The 18,399-nt window shown below is 43.5% G+C and overlaps 1 protein-coding gene across 1 annotated transcript in view; it reads right to left on the bottom strand.

Moving 5' to 3' along the window:
* The window catches only part of MICU2 (mitochondrial calcium uptake 2), a 621,891-nt gene extending 620,889 nt beyond the window's left edge, over positions 1–1,002 (bottom strand). Inside the window, exon 1 of the mRNA XM_073613444.1 lies at positions 653–1,002. Within this exon, the coding sequence (XP_073469545.1) occupies positions 653–844 (192 nt within the window). The 5' untranslated portion in view covers positions 845–1,002. The remainder of the gene's footprint in view (positions 1–652) is intronic.
* Between the last annotated feature and the right edge of the window lie 17,397 nt (positions 1,003–18,399).

The following is an 18,399-nucleotide window of genomic DNA, read 5'->3' as shown; positions in this document are numbered from 1 at the left end:
TATATCCCAACCTTGCTTTAAACTTCTACACAACTTTATCCCTGACCTGTCTGGTGTGTCCCTTGGCCTTCACGATGCGGTTTGTTCACTAAGGTTCTCTAACAAACATCTGAGGGCTTCACAGAACAGCTATATTTATACTGAGAATACATTACACACAGGTGGGCTCTATTTACTAAATTAGGTGACTTCTGAAGGCAATTGGTTGCACTAGATTTTAGTTGGGGTATCAGAGTAAAGGGGGCTGAATGCAACTGAACACCCCAGGTTTCACATATTTGTAAAAAATAAAAAAAAATTAAAATCATTTATCATTTTCCTTCCACTTCACAATTTTGTGCCACTTTGTGTTGGTCTATCACATACAATCTTAATAAAATACATTTACTTTTTGGTTGTAACATGCTGTAAAAGGTGGAAAATGTCAAGGGGTATGAATACTTTTTCAAGGGACTGCATATTGCATTGTACCCAGCCGAATAATAGACATTGCATTGTACCCAGCCAGATAATAGACATTGCATTGTACACAGCCAGATAATAGACATTGCATTGTACACAGCCAGATAATAGACATTGCATTGTACACAGCCAGATAATAGACATCACATTGTACCCAGCCAGCTGTACACCCCATGATGTCTCCTCTCACCTGTGCACAGACTGTCATTAGCCCGGCTGTCGGCTCTCCTCTTCCCTTCAGCAGCCACAGCCCTCCACACACCGTTCCGGTCACCGCCACTCCGGCCAAGCGAGCCGCACTCCTCCCGCTCCTTAGCCCGGGCCCCCCGACAGCCCCCAATCTAGAAGCCAAAACAGAGAAAACTCTTCTCCAGGCCGCCATCTTCCCGGAAGTGTCAGCTGTCACAGGTCACCTGCTTCACGTGAGAGGTCAGCGCGGCGTTGTTTGGTCACGTGACGTCCCCGGTCTGTGAGGGCTGAGCGCTGCTCTTATAGAGTTCTGGGATCCCTGTGAGCCCCACACAGGGGAAGCAGTACTATACAGAGACGTTATGCAGCAGTCTCCCCCTCCAGCCTTGCACACACAGTTCTCTCAGTCAGCCTCCAGCCTCATCCCAGTAAAATGAAATATCAATACACACAACACTACAAGCAGAAAGGGTAGAGCGTTTAACCCTTGCACTGCCGGAGTTGCATTTTTGTTTGCACACATGCTAAAAAAAATAATTTTAGGTCTGAAGATTACATTAAATCCCCTAAAACATGATACTTTTTTTTAAAAAGCAGCCACCTGAGAATAAAATAACGATAGTTCCAATGTTTTAAATGTCACACAATATTAGCACAACCGTTTATGAAAGAAAGCAAAATTTCAGGAAAGAAATGCACTAAAGTTAATTTTAAGACACAAATATGCAATATATCCTTTTTAACCACTTGCCCCCCGGAAGGTTTACCCCCCCCCCTTCATGATCAGGCCATTTTTTGCGATGCAGCACTGTGTTACTTTAAGCCCGGGTTCACACTGATGCAGTGCGGGACACGTAATTCGCACAGGAAACACAGCGCATTCCTGTACGCACTACATGCAGTGTTTCTGGGGTGCGATTTGAGTCAAACTTGTGCAAGACCCTTTTTTTTGTCCACACCAGAATGAGATCGCATGGGTGTTCACACCCATGGGACCTGAATCTGCAAATCGCACTGCGTTTTGCAAACCGATTTTGGGGTGTGGTTAACTTGACATATACTCCACAATCGGTTCGCATGAACGGGTTGCGATTTTGATGCGGTGCAGAATCCGCAGTGAATTTGCACCTCATCTAGTGTGACAATTGCACTGACATGCAACACTGTACATAAATTACATTTATAGCCTTTTTTTCCCACAAATAGAGCGTTCTTTAGGTAGTATTCGATCACCTCTGGGTTTGTTTTGTTTTTTGCAGTATAAAGAAAAAAAGACCAACAATTTAAAAAAAAAAAGTTTTTTTTACTTTTTGCTATAAAACATATACAATAAAAAAAAAATCCAATTTATTTTAGTAAATTTAGGCAAATATGTATTCTGCTACATATTTTTGGTAAAATAAAATCCTAATAAGCGTATATTGATTGGTTTGCGCAAAAGTTATAGAGTCTACAAACTATGAGATATATACTGGAATTTTTATTTATTTTTTTTTTTTTATACTAGTAATGGTGGCGATCAGCAACTTATAGCGAGATTGCAATATTGTGGCAGACAATTTGACACTTACTGACACTTTTGACACTTTGTGGGAACCAGTGACATTAATAAGGTGATCAGTGCTACAAAATATGCATGTGGTTGCAGGTTGGGATCAAGTGGAAGAGTAGTCAACAGGGAGCTTGTCTAGCATCTCAGGTGGCACAGTGACATGAGCTATAGCCAAACACCACATCCAGATCCTGACAACAACCTCCTCTGCAGCCCGGGAGGCAAGGACAAAGGACCTTTCTGGAAGGTCACCCCAAAAATTGTATCCTCCCAGCATGCACCATTGACAATAAACCTCTTAGTGGTCAGTCAGAGACATAATTATTCATGACTCAAAATGATTGTATTACCTTTATTTATATTTCCTCGGGACATTAGGACTTTTGTAAAGCTTTACTATATACATAGCTCCCAACTGTCCTGATTTCAAGAGACTGTCCCTGATTTGGAGCAATGTCCCTCTGTCCCTCTTTCCCCCTCATTTGTCCCTCATTTTGGTCTGATCCATATAATTGTATATAAAATGCACTTTTTATCTTTCAAAAAGGGTTTCCCTAAACCTTTCATCTAAATTTTAAATTGCTGCATTTGTAAATGTTAAAAGCCAATATAAAGGAATAGGAGTGGCAAAAAATTCCTTGTGGATTTAATTAACCCTTGTTTGGGTTAATTCTCCTTTAGGGGGGCGTGTCCTATGCCTACGTACTTTTGCAAGTAGGTGTCCCTCATTCCCATCTCAAAATGTTGGCAGGTATGTATATAGTCCTTCTTCACCCCTCTATCTCTCTGACTTAGTATACAGTTTTGATACATAAAGTGAAAGAAAATCCCCTGAATGGGACACAGATAGCAAAAAAAAAAAAAAAAAACACTCAGGGGGAGATTTACTAAAACTGGTGCACACAGAATCTGGTGCAAGTATACACAGTAACCAATCAGCTTCTAACTTCAGCTTGTTCAATGAAAGTGTTTGTTAACCCCCCCAAAAAATAAAAAAAATACAGATCCTGGTCCCTTAGGGCCCTTTCACACTGGGGCGGGCGTCGGCGGCAAAGCGCCACTATTGTAAGCGGCGCTTTACCGTTGGTATGCGGCCGCTAGCGGGGGGGTTTTACCCCCCGCTAGCGGCCGAGAAATGGTTAAAAACCACCGCAAAGCGCCTCTGCAGAGGCGCTTTGCCGGCAGTATAGCCGCGCCGTCCCATTGATTTCAATGGGCAGGAGCGGTGAAGGAGCGGTATACACTCCGCTCCTTCACCGCTCCAAAGATGCTGCTAGCAGGACTTTTTTTTACCGTCCTGCCAGCGCATCACTCCAGTGTGAAAGCCCTTGGGGCTTTCACACTAGAATGAAAGCAGCGGCACTTTCGGGTCGGTTTGCAGGCGCTATTATTAGCGCAATAGCGCCTGCAAACCGCCCCAGTGTGAAAGGACCCTTAAAGTAGATTAAACAGCATAGTGCTTGTGCTATGCAATCTGCCCCCCTCTAAACAGTAAAAAAACCTCCCTGAACCTGCAACTTCCTGTATCCCCTCTCTGCTCTGACCACGATAATCAGGGCTGCTGAGCCCTGACCATCGTTGTCTGAGATGTCCCTGCGTCATCTGCAGCCCTGCTCTCAGCTCTCATCTCTCCTCCTCATCCCCTCCCTCCCTACCTGTCAGTTGTGTCTGTGTCTCTGTTCCCGCTGGCCGCCGCTATTAGTAAAATAAAAAAGTTACAATGGTCACTGCCAGCCCTTCTATTAGAGCCTGGCATACTACACTGTATTATTCTTTTATAAAAACGAGGCTTGTAAATGCCTGTTCAGAGCGATCTTCAGGCCGGTCAACATGACTCTCAGCCAGTTTCCAGGGTTACTGCAGGAGGGGTTGGGTGGCCATGTGATCTCCCCAGCTGACGTCAGAGGGAGATCTCGGCCCCTCCTGCAGTATCCATCCATTGGAGGTATATAGCGGTCGCTAGGCATGTGACCAGCCTGAAGACAGTTCTAGACAGGTATTTAGTAGCCTTGTTTTTATAAAAGACTAACACAGTGTGCTATGCCCAGCTCTAATAGAGGGGCTGTCATAGATTTCATTAAATGAGTTTACAAACACTTTAAGCATTGACAATAAAACTTAGATTGTTACTATGCACAACTACACCAGATTCTGTGTGTACCAGTTTTAGTAAATCTCCCTCTCAGTGTTTTGGCTTTGGAGAAAAAATTTAAAAATGTAATCTGACACGCAGGGTATGATAGCATTTACCCTATAACCTATAACCCTATAAGCCTATACCCCTATACCCTTTCTATATAACCTTTCTGTATAGAAATTATGACAAACTTTAAGAGTGTTTTAGTAATGGTACCACTTTAAATAGAGGATAGAGGTGGCCTCTATCAGTGTTTCTGCTCTAACTAACAGATCAGAAGACCTGCGTTCTGGTTTCTTCATCCCTGAATGCACAGGGCCCTAAATGCTGGTACCACTCAGCACAGAGTTCAGCTCTGTCCAGCTGCAGTCTACCAAAGACTCTGACAGGCTACCTACATTGGGGCTGGACACTGCACCTATCCCTCTTGTGCGCACTAAAATTCTGAGGGATATTCTGCAACTGGGCAGATCTATGTACAAGGAGCCAAAGTGTCATTTCTACAAGCATTAGACAACTGGCGTGTTGGAGAGGGGGTAGGGTGCTGTGGTGGTTGTCACGTCCTCCATGTTTCCCTCCTAGTTAAGCGCCAAGCAAGGGCCACATGAGTGGGTTCTTCTGGGTTACGCTAAGCACCTGTAACAGGATCACTTGACTACACATGTGCTACCTTTGCTCTTGTGTTGTTTCGATCAAAAGCCTGGGAAAAGGCTGAGGCTGCCATAGGGGAATGTACATCGTGCACACTTGCACCATAACTGTTCTCCAGTTTACTCTCTGGTCCTCCGTGACAATGTGCACCTTCTCTGTAACTTGCATTCAGGAAGACAAACAAGATATTTGGGGGGCACACCCTAAAAGATGCATTAAAGCTGGTGCAGCCATAAGACCATACAACAGAGCAAAATATTACAGAGCACACATGCAAAAAAGACATTTACCTCCAGCAGGGCTAGATAAAACACCTAGACAATTTTAAAAATATTATCAAAAAATATTGGGATTTGGTCACACCATATTGCTATATGGTGCTAAGCCCACTTACTGCGTTTTTTAAATTGTCTATGTGTTTTAAACTAGCCCTGCTGAAGGTAAATGTCTTTTTTGCATGTGTGCGCTGTAATATTTTGCTCTGTTGTATGGTCTTTTGGCTGCACCAGCTTTAATGTATCTTTTAGGGTGTGCCCCCCAAATATCTTGTTTGCCTATTGTATGGATTCTGACCAAATCCTTTTGGGTGAGGAGCACCCCACTCTTTCATTAAGTACCTCTCATTAGTGTCCACTTGTGTCATGGGTGGAGACCTCATAGTTCTCCCATATAGAAGAGTGTATTGCTCTCATGGTTCAGAGAAGCAGGATCTCTCAATCCATGGATAGTGTAGGACCCACTAATCATGGGATACTTTGACGCAGTAAGTGGGCTTAGCACCATATAGCAATATGGTGTGACCAAATCCCCATATTTTTTGATAATATTTTTTAAATTGTCTAGGTGTTTTAAACTAGCCCTGCTGGAGGTAAATGTCTTTTTTGCATGTGTGCGCTGTAATATTTTGCTTTGTATTCAGGAAGGACACGCTGAGCCATGTCTACATCCAACTGTTTAGCGTATTCCACTACCTTTCCCAGTAGCAGAATGAGCCCCACCGTGCACCTAGTCCGGGCTCCATGTGTTCACATAAAGCTTGAGCTTCCGTACCTCTGTACAGAGTGGGAACCTCTATGGCACAGATCCACTCCCGTTGCTATGGGAGACAGCTGGCAGAAGAAGTTCTGACAACATGTCCCTCTGCTTGAGTCCATGCTACCTGAACAGGTACACGCTATATACTTACATACGTTACTTGCATTATGCACCCTCAGTAACTTCAGACCAGACGGGAACAAGGTTTCAAAACTTTACTTGAAAAAGTGCCAAAGGCATTACAAAGTCCAATATGCAGAGACATTATTCTTTCCTAAATCCCTAACCCCAACTCTGGCTATGAGCTGCCAGGAATACCTGCAAAGGAAGAGTCCATGTATATTAATGCAGAGTCCATCAGTGGCATACTCCAGCAACTGATGTCTTTGGGGGCAAACCCCAAGTTCTGATGACCTTTACGTTATGGCAGTTGTAAGGGTCATTTGTTTGCTCCTCATGGGTGCTGTTCTCTGTCTCTCTCTTTCTCTTTATGGGCTCTGTCTCCCTTATGGGCCCCGGACCTCTCAGCTCGTGGTGACTCTCAGTACTGGACCAAAGCCCCTCTTTTATAACACAGGATCAGTGGGTCGGACCTAGAGGAAAACCCACCAAAGAACCGGAAAAGTAATAACTCTTACCCACCTGTCCGAGACAGCATCTAACTGGATATCTCCAACCCGCTTACAGGCATGCCACTGAAAGATATAGTGCCATAGTCATAAAGTTTTCAATTCTTGCACTTGATACTGCTAATAACGAGTTAACCTCATCAATTGTTATATTAACTAGTCCATAGATCAGACCCAGTGCATATACCTTCAGCCCCAATGCATGAACCTTCAGACCTCAGATCAGCCCCAATGCATGAACTTCATATCTCAAGTCAGCCCTAATACATGAACTTCCGACATCAGATTAGCATAATTCATGCACCTTCAGCCCTCAGATCAGCTCTAATGCATGAACTTCAACATATTATTCAAGCTCAGGCTGGATAAATTTAGGAAACCATCAACACCTGCCTGTCTCCTCTCTATCATCACCGTACTTCCCCTGCACTGAACACACCCCTCTCAATTCTGCTCTTAAACAGATATTCATACATTGTACAGTTTAAAGCTAGATTCAAAGCACCTACCTTGCAGTTCATTTTTGAGGGTGAGTTTTTGAAGTGTTTCGCGAGGCCTTGACATGCATTGCCATTTTTTTCAAATCGAAATCCCTTATAATGCGCATTGACTGATGAAATAACAAACATGACCTTGTTTTGGCCAATGTATGTCAAAGTGCTGCTTATATTTGAATTAACACCAATAAAAACAGTAGCAAACATCTCCATATGGGGGCATTAAAACCTTTAGCTGTAAATGGGCCCTAAAAAAAAAATTAATAATAATAAAAAAAAAAAAAGCTTTTAATGTTGAAAAAAATCTGATGTGAAGGGGAGGGGAATGTTTGTCGCTCTGGGGGTTTTCATCACAGCTGCTGTCTTATTTAAACATCAGTAAAGCTCCAAGATTAGGATAACTATACAACTTCATAGAAGGCATTATTTCTAATCATACAGAAGTACTTTATACTGTACAGTGAATATTTTCTTTTTAAATCAACACTTTTATTCTTACAAAATACAAAATGTAATCTCCTTACATAATCATTAATGTAAATATTAGTGTTTCATTTTGAAATTAAATAGGGGCTCATCTACAGCTGTGTGGATTTTGTGGTTGGATAATATGGATTTATTTTTTTTGTAAAGTATAAAATCTGTTAATGCTAATGTAAAGTATACATTTCTTACTACAATGGAAGATGTAAACTTCTTATGTTCCTCTTATAGTGGCCCTAGTGTTAAGCTGGCCATACACTAGTAGAATTTTGTTCAAAATATTTCATTTAACAAAGTTCATTTGAATTTCACTGGCAGGAACAAATCAATGTTCGTTTTGATCGTGACATGAAAACTCAGAAGATCAGGATCAAATTTTTAACAGTGAATGTGGTTTTTGTTCAGGAGAATCTATTCACAAATTCACCCATTCAAAATTGATTGGTAAAAGCAAACTTTGGAAAACTTTTAAACGACATGAGTCAAGTATTCATCAAGATGTTTGTTTGTTGAAATACAGAGTAGTAAACGATTTCACCTGCCAAAAAATGTATAGTTCTTTTCAGTCTTGGATCCAGACAACTAGCCAGCATAGGTAGGGGTAAGTCAGTGACATTCCTTATTTCTGTTGCAGTTAAGCAGTACAGCTTGGTCACCAATCTGTTCCTTGCTTGCTAAGCGGATAAGGAAGGGGAATTAGCAGTACGGCGAAGTTATCCCTTTGCTTTCTCCTACTGTCAGCAAGTTCTTAGTGTTAGACTGATAACATTGTACAATGTAGTAGAGCCTGCCTTACTCTCAGTGCAGAATTCTGCTTTAGGCTGGTTTCACACTTAATACGGATGCGGCTTACAGCGGGGGGGTCCGTGCATCCCTGTTCTCCATTTAAGGGACAAATCAGGTCTGAATTCAGACCTGAAACAGAGCCAAGGACGCACAGGACCCCTGTGCAATCCGCTCCACGGTGTGTTGCGTTTGTTAAGAATATGATTTTTTTTATATTAATCAGACATAAGATAAATGGGACAATATTACAATAGTGAGTTGGTCAGATTACTGTCAGTTTTTGGCTTGAGTAGATTTCTCAAACAAATGCTGTTTTATACAATGGGGGTAGATATCATTGTTGTATTCAATTGACAGTTCAATTAACAGGCTATTGTCGCTATAGCTACAGTAAACAAGTAAGACATTACTTGTTTGAGATTCTTTCAGCTTTCAAACTTAAAGAATGACTGTTAAATTATTGTCTTGGTTTGAGAAGACAATGGGTCCTAGATAGCATTTTTGTTTTCAATTGACAGTTTTCAACAGTCCATTGTTTCTACAGCTACAGTAAACAGGTATGTTTTCTGTTGTTTGGTAACTATGGTAAACAGCCTGACACATAAAAGGGGTGAGTAGAGACACACACACACACCATGATGCTGTAACATCTGAAGCCACTCATGATAGAAGAAACTTGCCTGATGCTCCAGGAGAATCGTTGCCAATGGAGATCATGAACATACAGTAACAGAAGATAAGTAACCTTTAAGTGTATTTGTACTATTATAGGCTATTACTATTATAGGCTATAAATAGGCTGTTCAGTTTGCTAGGCATTTTGCTTGTTATAGATATCTGTCAGTCTTGTATTGTATTCCTAATATTGTAATAGTTTTGTATGTACAGCATCTTTGTATAGTAAAAGCACATTTACACACTGCAGAAATCTCAGCTTCCTTGCTTATACCACAGAGTAACCTTGCTAGATAGACACAAGCAAAACATTTGGGGGCTTGTCCGGGATCTGTGCTATAATTCAACTGAAGCAGACCCGTTTTTCTGTAGTGTGTTGTGTAGCTTGTGCTAGGTAAAATGCTGCTTAAGCTGTTTAGGAAAACCAAGGCTGCAGAGGGTTCTGGTGGCCAGAAGGAAGTGTGCAGCTTACCTATCTGGGCCAGAGACAATGAGTGGGAGCCTTTTGCTAAAGAATTTGTGAAGTATACTTCTCCATTGAAGCTGACTTGAGGTGATAAAGTCTCAGATCATTTTGTAGATTTTAGCCTTAAGGGGTTGGATTGTCCTTGTTGGGAGGCCTGGGATTAAACAGCAAGATTCATGAAGCCACAACCCTTTTAAGCCAGTTGGGGGAGCTAGAGGAAACAAAAACAAAACCTGTCAGGGCAGTAGATAAGGTCAAGGCCAGACAGGAAGAATACAAGCAGAAAAGAACAGAGAAGAAAGGGAATGGGGTAGAGAAGACAGGAGGTGAAGAGAAAACCAGGCTAGTTATTTCTAGGAAAGAAATGTGGGTGGACCTATTAAAGGCAGGAGTAACTAAAGATGAGATAGATGGGATTTCTACTGCAGAAATGCTGAAGAGGTGGAAACATTTAGTAGGGAAAATTGTCAGGGTTAGGACCACTACTCCTAGTGAAGATTACACCAGCCTGGACTTAGAGAAAACAGAACAGACCCCTCCTGTTAGCCCCAAACCAATTCCCAAAACTGAACATGAACCCAAATTCCTTTATCCTGGGGAGGAGTTAGAGAGAATCAGAAAAGGGGATTGGGAGGTTCCTTATCCTTTATGAAGGGAAGGTAAGTCTCCTGTAATAGCCGTGAGGGCAGTGACAGCAGGAGACCGACGCCCATATGCACCTGTCACTGTATGGCGGGGGAAGTCATCTTCTACACATGTAATGGCTTTAGTTGATAGCGGAGCTGAAGTTACACTTTTGCAAGGTAATCCTTCCCATCACAAAGGAGAATTGATTTATGTAGAAGGTTTGGGAGGGCAAACCACACCAGCAGTTAGGATATGGGTGACATTGGCTATTGACAAGGGATCAGGATTTATGGCAAATGTTTTGGTATCAGAGTTACCCGAAAATATTGTTGGGATGGATGTACTTCAAGGTTAGTCAATTCAGACTGAAAGAGGTACATTCACATTTGGGTATCCTGATAAAGCGTATCTGGTTAGGGTGGTGAAGGCTGTGGTCAGAGGTCATGCGAAATGGACCCCTGCCTACATTCCACCACCAGAGAAGCCAGTCTGTCTCAAGCAGTACAGACCAGGGCCGGTACAAGGGGTGGGCAGAAGGGACGGATGCCCTGGGCGGGACCATTTACTGGAGGAAGGGGGGCGCAGTAGAGGCCACTCTACAGACCGCTTTGATCTGTGGCTGCAGCGCTCCCCTCCCACCTCCTCCTCTTGTTTGACACACAGCGCCGGGAGCTCTGTGTGTCACACAGCTGGGTCTGTGTGTGTGTTCGGCGGCACCGTTAAAAGGACCCGCCCCCCTAGACTGGCTCATGTGGTAGCAGATTGAATCAGTGTTCCGCCTATCACACGAGCCAGTCTAGGGGGGCGGGACCTTGTTATGCCGCCGAACACACACACAGACCCAGCTGTGTGACACACACCGCTGCAGGAGATGTCGGCTGCGTGATGCATCCAGGGCAGGCTATGGTGAGTCTGCATTCATAGGCAAAGTGAGGCTGAAAATATGGTCACAGAGAGAGAGGCTGCGATTATGGTCACACAGGCTGCGATTATGGTCACAGAGAGAGAGGCTACGATTATGGTCACACAGGCTGCGATTATGGTCACAGAGAGGCTGCAATTATGGTCACACAGGCTGCGATTATGGTCACAGAGGCTGCGATTATGGTCACAGAGAGGCTGCAATTATGGTCACACAGGCTGTGATTATGGTCACAGAGGCTGCAATTATGGTCACAGAGGGGCTGCAATTATGGGCACAGAGAGGCTGCAATTATGGTCACAGAGAGGCTGCGATTATGGTCACAGAGAGGCTGCAATTATGGGCACAGAGGCTGTGATTATGGGCACAGAGAGGCTGCAATTAGGGGCACAGAGGCTGCGATTATGGTCACAGAGGCTGCGATTATGGTCACAGAGAGAGAGGCTGAAATTATGGGCACAGAAAGAGAGGCTTAAATTATGGTCACAGAGAGGCTGCGATTATGGTCACAGAGGCTGCAATTATGGGCACAGAGGCTGCGATTATGCGCACAGAGAGGCTGCAATTATGGTCACAGAGGCTGCGATTATGGTCACAGAGGGGCTGTGATTATGGGCACAGAGAGGCTGCGATTATGGGCACAGAGAGGCTGCAATTATGGGCACAGAGGCTGCAATTATGGGCACAGAGGCTGCGATTATGGGCACAGAGAGAGAGGCTGAAATTATGGGCACAGAGAGGCTGCAATTATGGTCACAAAGGCTGCGATTATGGGCACAGAGAGGCTGCAGTTAGGGGCACAGAGGCTGCGATTATGGTCACAGAGGCTGCGATTATGGTCACAGAGAGAGAGGCTGAAATTATGGGCACAGAGAGAGGCTGAAATTATGGGCAGAGAGAGAGAGGCTGAAATTATGGTCACAGAGAGGCTGCGATTATGGTCACAGAGGCTGCAATTATGGACACAGAGGCTGCGATTATGGTCACAGAGAGGCTGCAATTATGGGCACAGAGAGGCTGCAATTATGGTCACAGAGGCTGCGATTATGGTCACAGAGGGGCTGTGATTATTGGCACAGAGAGGCTGCGATTATGGGCACAGAGAGGCTGCAATTATGGGCACAGAGGCTGCGATTATGGGCACAGAGGCTGCGATTATGGGCACAGAGAGAGAGGCTGAAATTATGGGCACAGAGAGAGAGAGGCTGAAATTATGGTCACAGAGAGGCTGCGATTATGGTCACAGAGGCTGCGATTATGGGCACAAAGAGAGAGGATGAAACTGTGGGCACAGAGAGGATGCGATTATGGGCACAGAGGCTGCGATTATGAGCACAAAGAGACAGGCTGAAACTATGGGCACAGAGAGGCTGCGATTATGGTCACAGAGGCTGCGATTATGGACACATTGAGGCTGCAATTATGGGCATAGTGAGGCGGCATTGATGGGCACTGGCCGGACTGCATTGATCTCTTATATCATGTCTGCAGTCTCTAAGGGGAGTTTGCTTAATTAGCAATGGTATTGGTAATATGCAGCAGGAAGGGGGTTAATGCACTGTCACTGATGCATTAGTATAGATCCCATCGTCTGTAGGTGCTGTAGCTTTTCACAGGGGGGGGGTGCAGTTTTTCATCTTCGCCCTGGGCACTGGATGACCTTGTCCCGGCACTGGTACAGACTTCCTGGAGGCCACAAAGAAATTAGGGAGACTATTCAAGACCTGTTGAGAGTAGGGGTCCTTAGATCTGCTGTAAGTCCTTTCTCGTCTCCGGTGTTCCCAGTAAAAAAAAACCTGATGTGACATATAGAATGACTGTGGATTACAGAGGTCTAAACAAAGTGGCACCTCCATTGAAGTCAGCTGTACCAGATATGATCTCAATCGTTGAGAAAATTGCTAAAGATGCAGGAGAATATCATGCTGTGATAGACCTGGCTAATGCTTTCTTTTCAATTTTGATAGACCCAGAGTGTCAAGACCAGTTTGCTATGGTGTGGGACGGCCGCCAGTACACTTTCACCGTTCTTCCTGAAGACGGTTTATTCTCCAACGATTTGTCATGGACTGATTGCCCGAGATTTAAGTACCCTGAGTTTGAAAGTCGCTGTGTTCCACTACATTGATGATATCATGATCTCTGGAGCAAAAGAAGATGTAACTGAAGCACTGCACCTGCTGATAGAGCACTTGGAGAACAGAGGGTGGGCTATCAACAGAGACAAAGTCCAAGGACCTGCCACAGAAGTGAAATTCCTGGGAATGATGTGAACTGGGCTGCAGAGGAAAATTCCAGAGACAGTTGTGCAAACTATGGTATAGAAGAAAATTGTGACAAAAACTGCGCTATGAAATATGTGAACGACTAATAATATAAAACAGCAGCAATTCTAACAATAAACATCAATTGTAAGATCAGACATAGAGAAATAAAAGAATTGCGCTAATAAAATGTGCATATAACATACAACACATAAATGAAAAAATCATGTGGAAGAGGATAAATGCAGAGAACACCTGTATGTAATCCACAATAGTGTCTCATTGAAAAAACAAAGACAAATAAATAAATGAAGTAGTGACTTCAAAAGACCCATAAATGGTCAAGAAAAGTCCGAGTGATAAACAATAATAATCCGTGACAACAGAGGAAGATCCACCACCGAGAATGAGGGGGGGTTACATCTTACCGGATAGCCATGACCCCCCACCACAGAGGATCACAGCAAGCAGGTAAACTTTAAACAGGTTGTAAGGACTTGTGTCAGCATCCACTAGGGGTCATTACACCGTCAGCAATAGCAGCAGCAAAACTCGTGGCAGAGGCTCCTTTTGGGCGCATGTACAGGAAAGTAGGCATATCCGTGTTTCAAAAAGTTCCTCGATGTACTGACTCTTCTTTGCAGAGTTCAGCAGGCAAGCAGGTGGCCTGTATTGTAGAGATCAGCAGGCAAGCAGCTGGTGCTTGCAGAGTTTGGCTGGGAACCATGTGGCTCCTGAACCGTACCGGGCCACATGCCCTCAACATTGGGAGGGTGCTTTGGGGTAGCCCCCAAAACACCTTGTCCCCATGTTGATGAGGACAAGGGCCTCATCCCCACAACCCTGGCCGGTGGTTCTGGGGGTCTGCGGGTGGGGGCTTATCGGAATCTGGAAGCCCCCTTTAACAAGGGGACCCCCAGATCCCGGCCCCCCCCCGTGTGAAATGGTAAGGAGGTACAAAAGTACCCCTACCATTTCACTAAAAAACTGTCAAAAATGTTAAAAATGACAAGAGACAGTTTTTGACAATTCCTTTATTTAAATGCTTCTTCTTTCTTCTATCTTCCTTCATCTTCTTCTCCTTTTTCTGAGGAGAAGAAGATAGAAGACGCCGCGGAGGAGATGCTGGACAAGAACACCGGAGGAAGAGCCAGAAGAACCAGAAGAACCAGAAGAAGAAGAAGATGAAGGAAAATAGAAGAAAGAAGAAAGAAGAAGCATTTAAATAAAGGAATTGTCAAAAACTGTCTCTTGTCATTTTTAACATTTTTGACAGTTTTTTAGTGAAATGGTAGGGGTACTTTTGTACCCCCTTACCATTTCACACGGGGGGGAGGGCGGGGATCTGGGGGTCCCCTTGTTAAAGGGGGCTTCCAGATTACGATAAGCCCCCCGCCCGCAGACCCCCACAACCACCGGCCAGGGTTGTGGGGATGAGGCCCTTGTCCTCATCAACATGGGGACAAGGTGTTTTGGGGGGCTACCCCAAAGCACCCTCCCAATGTTGAGGGCATGTGGCCTGGTATGGTTCAGTAGGGGGGGCGCTCTCTCGTCCCCCCGCCTTTGCCTGCAGCCTGCCAGGTTGCGTGCTCGGATAAGGGTCTGGTATGGATTTTTGGGGGGACCCCACGCCATTTTTTTAAAATTTTGGCGCGGGGTTCCCCTTAATATCCATACCAGACCCTTCTCTGGTATGAAATTTAGGGGGACCCCCCCACGTCTTTTTTTTTTAATTTTGGCTGGGGTTCCCCTTAATATCCATACCAGACCTGAAGGGCCTGGTATGGAATTTAGGGGGAACCCCCACGTTATTTTTTTTAAAATTTTGGTTGGGATTCCCCTTAATATTCATACCAGACCTGAAGGGCCTGGTATGGAATTTAGGGGGACCCCCCACGTCATTTTTTTTTTAAATTTTGGTTCGGGGGTCCCCTGTGGGGAATTCCCATGCCGTTTTTATCAATGAACTTCTATGTGTATTGTCGGACCGGCAATGCAATAGCCGCGAGTAGTTTTAAATGACTTTTTTTCCTTTGAAATGTCAATTTTGCTGTCAGACTGTTCTAAACATGGGAAACATGCTCCCCTTTACAGGCATACTATAAACACCCCTCAGCTACGAAATTTAAAGGAATATACCCCTTTATTGTTTGACTTTAAGCATTATTAAAATCACTGCTCCTGAAAAAATGTCTGTTTTTAAAACTTTTTTTTGCATTGATCCATGTCCCCTGGGGCAGGACCCAGGTCCCCAAACACTTTTTATGACAATAACTTGCATATAAGCCTTTAAAATTAGCACTTTTGATTTCTCCCATAGACTTTTAAAGGGTGTTCCGCGGCATTCGAATTTGCCGCGAACACCCCAAATTGTTCGCTGTTCGGCGAACTTGCGAACAGCCGATGTTCAAGTCGAACATGAGTTCGACTCGAACTCGAAGCTCATCCCTTGTCTTGTATTGTATTCCTAATATTGTAATAGTTTTTGTATGTACAGCATCTTTGTATAGTAAAGCACATTTACACACTGCAGAAATCTCAATTTTCTTGCTTATACCACAGAGTAACCTTGCTAGATAGACGCAAGCAAAACACGCGGCGGCCACGGAGATGTGTGAACCGGCTCCATTGAGAGCTGTGCACACTCTCCTGTCATGCAAATTAGATGCCGGGAAACCCGCATTCAATTCGCACTAGTGTGAACCCAGCCTTACAGGGGATTAGTGGAGTCTAATCTGAAGAGAAATTTAGACACTTAAACCAGCTGTATTTAAAAATACATTTAGAGCTAATTCACACATGAATTGCGGAAACGAGACATAAGGTACTGTACATGCTTTACTGCTTGATACCACAACGCACAGTAGCACATGGAATGAAAGTGTACGTGCAGTCAAAACTGTTTTTCTTTTTCCAGTTTTAGATTAAATGAGTAAGCGTGGATTTAGATGTGTGACTAAGTCTCCCTTGCCTCTGAAGCTCGATCTGCCTTAGGATCCCTCTCCAGAGGCTACAAACATGCAGTGAGGAAGCGATGCGACGCCCCCTTACCGCAATTACATACATGGAATGTGGTTGCAGGGCCTTTGTTGGGCTTCCCCATTGACTTGCATTGGTAACATTCGGCGGGCTTGCCGCCCATTGAACAATACATGTCGGGTAAACTCTGCCGCACCCACGAAGCGAAACATTGTGGCCGCTGCATGAAAATGTCTCCATTCGCTTCCTATTGCAGCTTAAGGGGGGGTGGTTAGAGGGTGGCAAAAATGCAGCTCAACTGCACATTTTTGCTGCCCTCCAACCTCTAGTTGAAACAAGGTCTAAAGGTTAGGACCACCAGTGGGTTTTACTGCTATCTCAGACTGCATTAAAGAGATGGTGACGGAAAATCTGCAACAGGGACATTAACAGCAATAAAAGGCTAATAGGATTCAGGTCTTCTACAACTTCACAAAAAAGCAAAAACTCAACGACATCCTCCTCCTATGGGATGGCACCCCCGAATCGTTGGATCGCTTTTTCTCTTTTCTCAATATGAACGATAGAGGCATTGTTTTGACTTATGAATCTAGTTATACTTAAATCCATTTTTTAGACCTTGAAATTGAAGTATGTGAATGCCAATTTTGGTTCAGTGCTTATTGTAAACCAACGGACCGCAATGGCTTTATTCCATCTGATAGTTGCCACCATAAATCTTGGTTACGCTCATTTCTAAAAAGTCAGTTCCTACGTTTGCGCAGGAACTGTACTGACACAAATACGTTCAAAAATCAAGCCACCATTTTAAAACAAAGGTTTTTGGACAAGGGATATGACCAGCATAAAATAGACCATGATTTCCATCAGGTCTTACAAGTGGAACGAGGCATCTTTGTTAGTCGATAAACCCCCACGAGAACCCGATGAATCTTGCAAGTGGTCATTGCTGACATCATTCTCAGTGCAGCACAAACAGATTAAAGCCATCATTGATTTCCACTGGAATGTGTTGCAAAATGATCGGAAATTGGGTACTCTGTTGCCGGAAAAACCTAAAGTCATTTACAAAGGAGCTCCTTCTGTGAGGAGTAAGATAGCCCCAAATGTTATCAATCCGTATGTTCGAGCTTCTTTTTTCCACAATCTAGTGGATTATTATCCATGTAAGTAATGCACAGTATGCCCGTTTAATATTAGTGGAAGGTGTTACTAAACAATTTACATCCACGGTTACCAAACGTACATATCCCATTAAACATTTCTGTACATGTGCAACTAAATGGTTTATCTTTTGACCTGTCCGTGTGGCAAGCAATATGTTGGTTGTACTATACGATCTTTTGCTACCAGAGTGACTGAACATGTCAACAAAATCAAACAGGGTAACACCAAACATACTGATCCTTGGCATTATTGTCAGTTCCACAATCAAGACCCAAAGGGCACTGAATTTCTTATCATCGATAGGTTCATTCCAACCTGGAGGGGGTGTGCTATTACTAGAGGTGTATCCAGACTCAAAACTTTCTGGATTTATGAATTGCAATTCCATTTTCCACTCCCATTAATGTGGAGTTAGATATTAATGCTTTTATCAATAAAGCATAATATCATCTTTATCTGAATTTCAAATTATCTATGGAGTTGATAGTGGGGTGTTAGGGCTATTCTCTTATTTAATTGTCATCTAATTGCAATTTTAAATTTTGTTCCCAATTTTTACCTAATTTTTATGGATTTTTATAAGACAGTCTTATAACATATGATTAATGTATATTTATACATATGTTTTTCTTATTTCTGATGTGCCTTCACCTTAAAGTGTTAGTACATTTTAGTGGTTAAATATTATGTTTATTTATGTAATGGTTTTGTGTGGCTCTAGTTAGATATATTTCCTATATTTCCTGTTTGCTATTCATGTGTCACCGGAAAGCTGTTAATCATTAACATGTATTTCTGGTGTTTGTCCATTATATTATAGCTGGCTATGTGTTCCGTCTATAATGAGGCTTGGTATGTATTCACTTCCTGGTTTGTTG

This window comes from Aquarana catesbeiana, linkage group LG02 (assembly GCF_042186555.1).
Source record: "Aquarana catesbeiana isolate 2022-GZ linkage group LG02, ASM4218655v1, whole genome shotgun sequence".
Lineage (NCBI taxonomy): Eukaryota > Metazoa > Chordata > Amphibia > Anura > Ranidae > Aquarana > Aquarana catesbeiana.
The sequence above is the reverse complement of the archived record's forward strand: the minus strand, read 5'-3'. Positions and strand labels throughout refer to the sequence as shown.